Source organism: Aphidius gifuensis, linkage group LG4 (assembly GCF_014905175.1).
Source record: "Aphidius gifuensis isolate YNYX2018 linkage group LG4, ASM1490517v1, whole genome shotgun sequence".
NCBI classification, from domain to species: Eukaryota; Metazoa; Arthropoda; class Insecta; order Hymenoptera; family Braconidae; genus Aphidius; species Aphidius gifuensis.
Genome location: NC_057791.1, coordinates 6,305,993 through 6,317,359, shown reverse-complemented (window position 1 = coordinate 6,317,359; position 11,367 = coordinate 6,305,993). Strand labels below are relative to the sequence as shown.

Here is an 11,367-nt window from a genome sequence, read left to right as displayed (position 1 = left end):
ACACAAAAGAAAGCACCTAGTTTGGGAGGGGACACGGCATCAAATGTTTTTAAAGCGGTGTCTTCAGAAATGATCTTTCATCACTAGATAATTACTAGAATTTTGGTGGAAATAAGCCTTTAAAAGCCTTGCAAGACTATCGCAGCCAATGGGACATGTTCCATTTTTTCGTGCAAGAACATGCATAAGATTTCTATAGCGTGGAGACACTGCTTAAGGAAGAGTAGGGCCTTATTCCCATGTGCTTTCCAGTGCTTTCTTTCATGAGGTGCTTTCTTTTGTGTATTTATTTTTTTTCACTTTAATGCGCATGATCATGCGCATATTATGCAAACATGAGGAAAGAGCGGTGGCGTAGAACGAATAATTCTTTAAAAATAAGAATTAACATATAACTGATCCAGCCCCTCATGTGCTACGCTGTTGCAAACTGACTTTTTGCTGACAGCGCATTTAACTGCGCATGCGCGAAAATAAATAGGAAAAAAAACACACAAAAGAAAGCACTTAATAACTCGGTGTTCAGAACACTATTAGGTGCTTTCTTTTGGGTGTTTATTTTTTTTCGTATTTATTTTCGTGCATGCGCAATTGAATGCGCAGTCAGCAACAAGTCAGTTTGCAACAGTGTAGGACATAAGGGGCTGGATCCGCTATGTTTTAATTCTTATTTTTTGAAAATTATTTGTTTGACGCCACTGTTCTCTCCTCAAGTTTGCATGATGGGCGCATCAAAGTGAAAAAGAATAAATACACAAAAGAAAGCACCTACTGAGTTCATGAAAGAAGATTAAAGATGATAAATTTAATTGAATTTAATAAATATTTTTTGAAAAATTACAGTAAGAACACAGTATTTTACCCTATCAGATCGGGCATTTCTCTAGAGGCCTAAAGATTACGGTGGAAACAGCACCCATATTCAGCGGATGTTCTCGATATAATAAGGTTTATAATAAAACCCTCTGATGGTATAAAAAAGACTTATCGAGAACATCCGATAAATAACGTGGCTGGTCTTCTTGGCTTCTTGGTTTATGCACGCTTGGTGTGCCGTGTGTTTTACTGTTTTCGGCAGTGTGTTGCCGGCAATTTGATAGACAAGGTCAAGTCAAAACATACATTTGTCACATGTTGTATTTATTTTGTTTCCAAACTACTTAAAAACAATAACAATTTAAAAATTATGTGCAGTGAAAGTGGAAAAAACTGCTTTCTTCTTCTTGAAGATGGTACTATTTTTCCCGGTAGAAGTTTTGGTGCCAATTCATCAATTGATGGTGAAGTTGGTAAGTTAGAAAAAAATTTTTTTTTTCAACAAATCAACACGTGGTCAACCTTCATTATGATACTTCAATTTTTTTTTTTTTACGTCAAATAGATTTTTAAATTGAACAAAAAAAAAATAAACAAATTTTGAAAATTTTTTAGTGTCAATAATTATAATAATACAATGATTAACTGTTGTTAATATGATAAAAAAAAATTCATGTTATCAAGGTATATTATAACAGCTACGTGAGCGAATTCTCACGTCACACTTTTGTGTTAAAACTTCTCAGAAAATAAAGTATAATGTTTATTTTGTATTCAATGTTTTTTTTATTTAATTTGACTTGAAATAATTCACAAGGACATTGACCTCCATTTTTTAGAATATATTTTGAAAACCAGTTTTATGAAAATCTAATCAATCCTACCCACCTCCAGAGTCTCAATACACATACGTACATATATATTTGCAACAATTTATTTTTAATAATAAATTAATTGTTCAATTACTCGTGTATTTATTACTTTATTTTACAACATTTATTATTACAAATTTAAATATCATGAAAAAGAAATTCAATAATTTCACCAATAACTATTTCTATTTATTTTTTAAATCAATCTATATTAACAAAATTAGTTATTTCTAATTGTTGAATTGATTTATATATGTTTTTATTTTTTTCATGACAAAAATCATCAAATGACTAATCTACTTTGTATTTTTTTCTCAAGTTTTTCAAACTGGTATGGTTGGATACCCTGAGTCATTGACAGATCCATCCTATCATAGTCAAATACTTGTTTTGACATATCCTTTGATTGGCAACTATGGTGTACCAGGTGACGAAAAAGATGAGCATGGTTTGCCTTATTTTTTTGAATCCAATCGTATTTGGGCAGCTGGTCTTGTTGTTGGTGAAATATGTGAAACACCAAGTCATTGGCGTTCAACAAAAACACTATCAACTTGGTTGAAAAATGAAAACATTCCTGGCATTCATGAAATTGATACACGAGCATTGACCAAATTGATTCGTGAAAAAGGCAGTATACTGGGAAAAATAGTATTTGAAAAACCACCAAGTCAATTTACAACAAAATTATCAATAACAGATCCAAATACTAGAAATTTAGTTGCTGAAGTATCACAAAAATCTTTGCGTGTATTAAATCCATCAGGAAAACCACGTATTTGTATGGTTGATTGTGGACTCAAATACAATCAAATACGTTGTTTTATAAATAGAGGTGCAAGAGTTGAAATTGTACCTTGGAATCATGATCTTGAAAAATCAGAATTTGATGGTTTATTTTTGAGCAATGGACCTGGTGATCCATCAATGTGTCCAGAAACAATTGAAAATATTAAAAAAATTTTAAATAAAAAAAATGTTCCAATATTTGGTATTTGTATGGGACATCAATTGTTGTCAATAGCAGCTGGTTGTAAAAGTTATAAAATGACATATGGAAATCGTGGACACAATCAACCAGCTATACATTCATCAACTCAACGTTGTTTTATGACATCACAAAATCATGGTTATGCAATTGATGCTGATAATTTACCAAATGAATGGGAATCATTATTTACAAATGCAAATGATAAAAGTAATGAAGGTATTGTTCATTCAACTTTACCATATTTTTCAGTACAATTTCATCCTGAGCATACAGCTGGACCACAAGATCTTGAATGTTTATTTGATGTTTTTTTGGATGCAGCAATTCATTATAAAACATCAAAAATAAATTTTAATATTAAAGAAAAATTAATAAATAAATTAAAATATGATCCTGCTATTAAAAAAGTTCATAATAGACCTAAAAAAGTTTTAATACTTGGTTCAGGTGGTTTAAGTATTGGTCAAGCTGGTGAATTTGATTATTCTGGTTCACAAGCAATAAAAGCACTACGAGAAGAATCAATTCAAACTGTTTTGATTAATCCAAATATTGCAACAGTTCAAACATCAAAAGGAATGGCTGATAAAATATATTTCTTGCCAATAATACCAAATTATGTTGAGCAAGTTATTAAATCAGAACGTCCTGATGGTGTATTATTAACATTTGGTGGACAAACAGCACTTAATTGTGGTGTTGAACTTGAAAAAATGGGTATATTTGATAAATATAATGTTAAAATTATTGGTACACCAATTAAATCAATAATTGATACTGAAGATAGAAAAATATTTTCTGAACATGTAAGTAAAATTGGTGAAAAAGTTGCACCAAGTGCTGCTGTTGAATCAATTCAAGAAGCACTTGATGCTGCTGAAATATTGGGTTATCCAGTTATGGCTAGAGCAGCATTTTCACTTGGTGGTCTTGGTTCTGGTTTTGCAAATAATAAAGCTGAATTAAAAATACTTGCACAACAAGCATTGGCACATTCAAATCAATTAATTATTGATAAATCATTAAAAGGATGGAAAGAAGTAGAATATGAAGTTGTTAGAGATGCATATGATAATTGCATAACTGTTTGTAATATGGAAAATGTTGATCCATTGGGAATTCATACTGGTGAATCAATTGTTGTTGCACCAAGTCAAACATTGTCAAATGCTGAATATAACATGTTAAGAACAGCAGCAATAAAAGTAATACGTCATTTTGGTATTGTTGGTGAGTGTAATATACAATATGCACTCAATCCATTTTCTGAAGAATATTATATCATTGAAGTTAATGCTAGATTATCAAGAAGTTCAGCATTAGCTAGTAAAGCAACTGGTTATCCACTAGCATATGTTGCAGCAAAATTAGCACTCGGTATACCATTACCAAAAATAAATAATTCAGTAACTGGTAAAACAACAGCATGTTTTGAGCCAAGTTTAGATTATTGTGTTGTTAAAATACCAAGATGGGATTTAAGTAAATTTCAAAGAGTATCAACAAAAATTGGCTCATCAATGAAAAGTGTTGGTGAAGTTATGGCTATTGGACGTAAATTTGAAGAAGCATTTCAAAAAGCATTACGTATGGTTGATGAAAATGTTAATGGTTTTGATCCTTATTTAAAAACAATAAATGATGAAGAACTTGAAAAACCAACAGATAAAAGAATGTTTGTACTTGCAGCATCAATTAAAGCTGGTTACACAATTGATCGTCTTTATGAATTAACAAAAATTGATCGTTGGTTTCTTGAAAAAATGAAAAATATTATAAATTGTTATAATACATTAGAAAATATTGGACAAGGTGGTATATTATCACATGCAATATTGTTAGGATCAAAACAACTTGGTTTTTCAGACAAACAAATTGCTGGTGCTATTAAAAGTACTGAATTAGCTGTACGTAAATTACGTAAAGAAAGTAACATACAATCATATGTCAAACAAATTGATACTGTTGCTGCTGAATGGCCAGCAACAACAAATTATCTTTATTTAACATATAATGGTTCATCACATGATATTGATTTTCCTGGAGAATATACAATGGTTATTGGATCTGGTGTTTATAGAATTGGTAGCTCAGTTGAATTTGACTGGTGTGCTGTTAGTTGTCTTCGTGAACTACGCAATTTAGGAAGAAAAACTATCATGGTTAACTATAATCCAGAGACCGTAAGCACAGACTATGATATGTCTGATCGTCTATACTTTGAAGAAATATCATTTGAAGTTGTTATGGACATATATAATCATGAAAATCCAGAAGGCATCATATTATCAATGGGTGGTCAATTGTCCAATAACATTGCAATGGATTTGCATAGGCAACAAGCAAGAATTCTTGGTACATCACCAGAATCAGTTGATGGTGCTGAAAATCGTTTTAAATTTTCAAGAATGTTAGATAAAATTGGTATATCACAACCAAGATGGAAAGAATTAACAAATTTACAATCAGCAATTAATTTTTGTGAAGAAGTTGGCTATCCATGTCTTGTTAGACCATCATATGTTTTATCTGGTGCTGCAATGAATGTTGCACATTCAAATCAAGATCTTGAATCATATTTAAAAAATGCTAGTGATGTTAGTAAAGAACATCCAGTTGTTATATCAAAATTTATACTTGAAGCTAAAGAAATTGATGTTGATGCTGTTGCATATGATGGAAGAATATTATGTATGGCTGTATCAGAACATGTTGAAAATGCTGGTGTACATTCTGGTGATGCAACATTAGTAACACCACCACAAGACATAAATCCAGAAACACTTTCTAAAATCAAAGTAATTTCACGAGCAATTGCAGCAAATTTAGAAGTTACTGGACCATTTAATATGCAGCTAATTGCTAAGGATAATGAATTAAAAGTAATTGAATGCAATGTGAGAGTATCAAGATCATTTCCATTTGTATCAAAAACATTGGATCATGATTTTGTTGCCATGGCAACAAGAATTATTGTTGGTGAAACTGTTGAACCAGTTGATGTACTTGCTGGTTCTGGTAAAGTTGGTGTTAAAGTACCACAATTTTCATTTTCACGTCTTGCTGGTGCTGATGTTACACTTGGTGTTGAAATGGCATCAACTGGTGAAGTTGCTTGTTTTGGTGACAATAGATATGAAGCTTATCTCAAAGGTATGATGAGTACTGGTTTCCATATTCCAGAAAAAGGTATTCTACTATCAATTGGAAGTTTCAAGGTAATATATTTTTATTTATTCAATCAATATGAAACATGAATCATTATTAATGTTAATTTATTAATTTTCAATACAGCATAAAATGGAAATGTTACCATCAATGAAAAGTTTACATAAAATGGGCTATAAACTTTATGCAAGTTTAGGAACTGCTGATTTTTACAATGAGCATGGAGTTGAGGTAAGCAAATTAATTTATTTATTAATAATATATTATTATAAAAATATTAAAATCGCCACAATAACCCAATACTTGTTATCTAACTTTTAGCTAATTATATTGTCATGTTTTTTTTTTCTGTATAAGGTTGAATCAGTTGAATGGACTTTTGAAAATATTGATGTCAATGAAGATACCAGTCCTAATGAACTTCGTCATTTAGCTGATTTTCTATCTAAAAAACATTTTGATTTGGTTATTAATTTACCAATGAGAAATGGTGGTGCTCGACGTGTATCAAACTTCATGACTCATGGTTATCGTACACGTAGACTTGCTGTTGATTATTCAGTACCACTTGTAACTGACGTTAAATGTGCTAAACTTTTAGTTGATGCAATTAATAAATGTGGTGGTAAAGCACCACGTATGAAAACTCATACTGATTGTATGTCATCAAGAAGAATGATGAAATTACCTGGTTTTATTGATGTTCATGTACATGCTAGAGATCCTGGTGCAACTCATAAAGAAGATTTTGCATCATGTACAGCAGCAGCACTTGCTGGTGGTGTTACAATAATATTTGCAATGCCAAATACAAATCCTGCTGTTATTGATCATTCTTCATTTGCATTTGCAAAAGAGGTAATTTTATATTTTAATATAAATATTTAAACAAACAATTAATCAAATTATGAAATTAAAAAAAAAAAATATGTTTTCTTTATTATTATAGAAAGCTTCAGCTGGTGCAAGATGTGATTATGCATTATTTTTAGGTGCATCATCAGATAATTATAATATTAGTTCAGAAATAGCACCAATGGCAGCTGGATTAAAAATGTATTTGAATGAGACCTTCACGACTCTTCGATTAAATGATCTCAGTGTATGGATCAAGGTAATAAATCCATTTATTGATAAATTTAATAATGATAATAAAAAGAAATATATCTTTAATTAAGTAGATATTTTCACAGAGTTAATGAAAAATAATATTAACAATGCTCTATCATAAAACTGATGACACATTGAATCATTATTTCTTGATAGAGTTTCTAGCATACTTATTGATATAATTATCTTTTATAGCATTTTGAAAATTGGCCAACAAAATATCCACTTTGTGTTCATGCTGAAGGACAAACAACTGCTGCTGTTTTGTTATTAGCAAGTTTACATAATCGTCCTGTTCATGTTTGTCATGTTGCAAGAAAAGATGAAATAAATATTATTCGTGCTGCTAAAGAAAAAGGACTTGCTGTTACATGTGAAGTGTGTCCACATCATTTGTTCCTTAGTCAAAATGATTTGGAAAAAATTGGTACCGCTAAAGGTCAGGTGAGACCAATGTTGGCTACTCTTGAAGATCAACAAGCTCTTTGGGATAATATGGATGTTATTGATTGTTTTGCAACTGATCATGGTAATTTTTTTATTTAAAAAAAAAAATTATACAACTCATAATGTAATTAGTATTTTAATATATTTTTTATTTTATTTAGCACCACATACAGTTGAAGAAAAAGAAGGTGAAAAACCACCACCTGGTTTTCCTGGTCTTGAAACAATTTTACCTCTTCTTTTGAATGCTGTCCACGAGGGAAGACTCACAATGGAGGTATGAAAAAAAAAACACTTATTGTCCTTTAAACAAATATTTAGATAGTTCAAAAGTCCAAGTAAATTCCATTAGTCGAGTTCCCAGTAATCTGTAGAGTTTTAAATATTTATACTAATTTTTAATATAAAATTACTTTCAGGATGTCATTGATAAATTTTATCGCAATCCAAAAAAAATATTCAATATTCCTGACCAACCAAATACATATGTTGAAGTTGATCTTGATGAAGAATGGACAATTCCAGATGCAATGCCATTTACAAAATCAAAATGGACACCATTTGCTGGAATGAAAATTCATGGTAGAGTACATCGTGTTGTTTTACGTGGCGAAGTTGCATATGTTGAAGGACAAATATTAGTTAATCCTGGTTTTGGTCAAGACATAAGAGATGTACAAAAAAATTTAAAAATACAATCAATATTACATCCACCAACAATTGAAGTAACAAGCCGTGTTAACTCAGCATTGAAAAGACTTATTTCACCAACTCCAAGTGAAACATTACATAATGGTGATGTTAATGAATATCATAATCATAATCATATTAATACAAAATCACGTGTACATTTTGATTCTGAAATTGAAGCACGTGAATTATCAAAATTACGACCAATATCACCACTTTTAAATTGTGTTAGTACACGTACAATATATGATAGTAATTTACATACAACATCTGGACATATTCATACAACTCATGGTCTTGCTGGTCATCATATTCTCACAGCAGATATGTTTACAAAAGAACAATTAAATGATATATTTAATTCTGCACAAACATTACGTATTTGTGTTTTAAAAGAAAGACCATTAGATCATATATTAAAAGGCAAAATAATGGCATCAATATTTTATGAAGTATCAACAAGAACATCATGTAGTTTTTCAGCAGCAATGTTAAGATTAGGTGGTAGAGTTATACATATGGATGGTACAACATCATCTGTTAAAAAAGGTGAATCATTAGAAGATTCAGTTGCTGTTATGGCTGGTTATGCTGATGCTGTTGTATTACGTCATCCAGAACCTGGTGCTGTTGCAAAAGCAGCACAATATTGTCGTAAACCAATGATAAATGCTGGTGATGGTGTTGGTGAACATCCAACACAAGCATTACTTGATATATTTACAATTAGAGAAGAAATTGGTACTGTTAATGGTTTAACAATAACAATGGTTGGTGATTTAAAACATGGAAGAACTGTTCATTCACTTGCTAGATTATTAACACTTTATAATGTTAATTTAAGATATGTCAGTCCAAAAGGACTTGATATGCCTGATCATGTAAGACATTATGTTGGACAAAAGGGTATTGATCAAAAAGATTATGACAGACTTGAGGATGTACTTCCAGATACAGATGTACTTTATATGACAAGAATACAACGTGAAAGATTTACATCACAAGAAGAATATGATAAAGTTTGTGGACAATTTGTTGTAACACCAAAATTAATGACTGCTGCTAAGAAAAAAATGGTTGTTATGCATCCATTACCACGTAATTTTGAAATTAGTCCAGAATTTGATTCTGATCCACGTGCAGCATATTTCCGTCAAGCTGAGTGTGGTGCTTATGTTAGAATGGCACTTCTTGCAATGATCCTGGGACGTTTTTAATACAAATTTTTTAATCAAGTAACAATAATAATACAGAGCTAATATTAATTCAAGTAACTGCAGCATAATTTTATAAATATAAAAAAATCACGTGCCTTCAATAGTTTTCAATAATATTTTTGTTTTTATTTTTATAAACTTGATACTTTTTTTTGTATACATTTTTAACATGACGTTTTAAAAAGTATAAAAACTTGAACGAGATTTATTTCTTTTTATTTTTTTTAAATGAAAAAGATTTAACATCAGAATATTTTATTTTATATTGACAATGTCTTTAGTACTAAATATATATTTTTTAATTTTTACTTCAAATAAAATGAAAATACCTACATTACATTCTACATTGTTAGAATGGTGTATTGACAAAAAAATTTTTAAGTACATAGTTTTGCAATCTGATAATTTTCGTAACGCAATTAAAAAAAATTAAACTTAGAATAGCCATAAAATATAAATCATGTTAATTATATTCTATAAATTTTTACCAATAATATTTTAATTCATACACATATGTATATTTTGTATTTTATAACAACAAAAGTGAGAATTTTTTTACCTGACAATAAAAATAATTTCAAATAAAAATTTGGATGTTCTGGTATATTAATTCTACCAAGGTTTCTGCTTGAAAGTGAAGAAATAATAAATGATAATATTAAAATGAATAAATATGCTAAAATAATTGGATGTTCTTGTGAATTTAATGGTATTGGAAGATATTTATTAAAAACTGAACCAGCAAATAAACTTGCTAAAATTTATTCACATGCCAAGTTTATTTGCTGGTTCAATTTTTAATATAAATAAGTATCGTCCAATGTTACGCGGTAACTGGCGGGAATAAATCAGCAATGCTGGCAGCTTGAAGAAAAAAAATATCAGTATTACCAGTGGTAGTACAAATAGCGGTAAATTCAAATTATTTTTAGATATTTATCTATTTTTTAAAATAGAAAAAAAAATATAAAGATAAAAAATAAAAGAGATAATAATTGTTTATAAAAGTTTATTGAAATTTGTTGTTGATTTTAGTGAATGACAGTTAACAATAATAATGTCATTGATTCCTGTTGTAATTGATAAAAAATAAATAAAAACTGCAGAGTCAGCATTGTCGTCAGAAGACTTTCTTAAGTTCGCAGATGACATACTATAGTATAGGGGTACAAAAAATATCAAAACAAAAACTAATAAAACATCCATCAAATGAACTTTAAATTCTATTTAAAAAATAGGATGACATTGAAACATCAGGACTTCTAAAATGCACATCAGTACTTATAAATGTTGCTGGAGTAAATATATAATAGATCCATTAAATGGAATGATGATTTCAAAAAACAAGTACGAAATATCTGTATAAGAACAACAAAAATATTAATAAATGCTGTTCATAATTCTGATGTTAAATATTTTAGACAAATATCTGGTGTTGTTCATTATCTTCCAGATGGTAAAGAGTACTCTGAAAATGACTGATGATTGATATGATTATCTATCAAGTAAAAAAATACCATTAGTTTAAATAAATTAAATGTTTGTTTTTCTATTTTTTCACGTTGTTGTTGATCTCAATTTATTTCCTGAATATGTCAACTAGCAGCTGGTGAACTTCCAAAAGACAGTAAAACAAGAAAAGTTGTTATAAGATCTGGTGTTGTTCTTGGTAGAGTTGGTGGTATAATACCACAAATATTTTTTCCATTTTATTTGAGTTTTGGTGGACCAATTGGATCTGGTAATCAATACATGCCATATGGATTCATATTTCTGATTTAGTTGAATTATTTATTTAATCAATTAAACAAGAAAAAATACAGGGAGTATTAAATACTGTTGCATCACAGGTATTTTTTTATCATTTAACTTCACAAGTTATTCCAGTACTTATTGTTGCGTAAAGGTAAAATGATAATATTAATGATAAAAATATAATTAATGAATGAATTAATTAATAATGATAAAAAAAAAGGAAATAATAATAAAATAAACAAAGAAAAAAAACTGTAAATTAATCAATAATAACGTAAGGCTTTATGTGGAGGATTCGGCC

The 11,367-nt window shown here is 29.5% G+C and overlaps 1 protein-coding gene across 1 annotated transcript; it reads left to right on the top strand.

Annotated features, from left to right (window-relative positions):
* The first annotated feature begins 1,086 nt into the window (after positions 1 to 1,086).
* Positions 1,087 to 9,899, top strand: LOC122854920 (CAD protein-like). Its single transcript, XM_044155957.1, has 8 exons — positions 1,087 to 1,289; positions 2,008 to 5,897; positions 5,974 to 6,078; positions 6,205 to 6,705; positions 6,797 to 6,961; positions 7,153 to 7,486; positions 7,566 to 7,681; positions 7,824 to 9,899. The coding sequence occupies exons 1-8, from the start codon at positions 1,187 to 1,189 to the stop codon at positions 9,309 to 9,311; spliced, it is 6,702 nt and encodes a 2,233-aa protein (XP_044011892.1). The 5' UTR covers positions 1,087 to 1,186; the 3' UTR covers positions 9,312 to 9,899.
* Positions 9,900 to 11,367: the final 1,468 nt, after the last annotated feature.

Bases quoted from the DNA above. Each gene is read 5' to 3' on its own strand.
- LOC122854920 (XM_044155957.1), top strand. From the start codon at position 1,187: ATGTGCAGTGAAAGTGGAAAAAACTGCTTTCTTCTTCTTGAAGATGGT. The intron at 1,290-2,007 runs GTAAGTTAGAAA...TTTTTTCTCAAG, and splicing joins ATCAATTGATGGTGAAGTTG to TTTTTCAAACTGGTATGGTT. The intron at 7,487-7,565 runs GTAATTTTTTTA...TATTTTATTTAG, and splicing joins TTGTTTTGCAACTGATCATG to CACCACATACAGTTGAAGAA.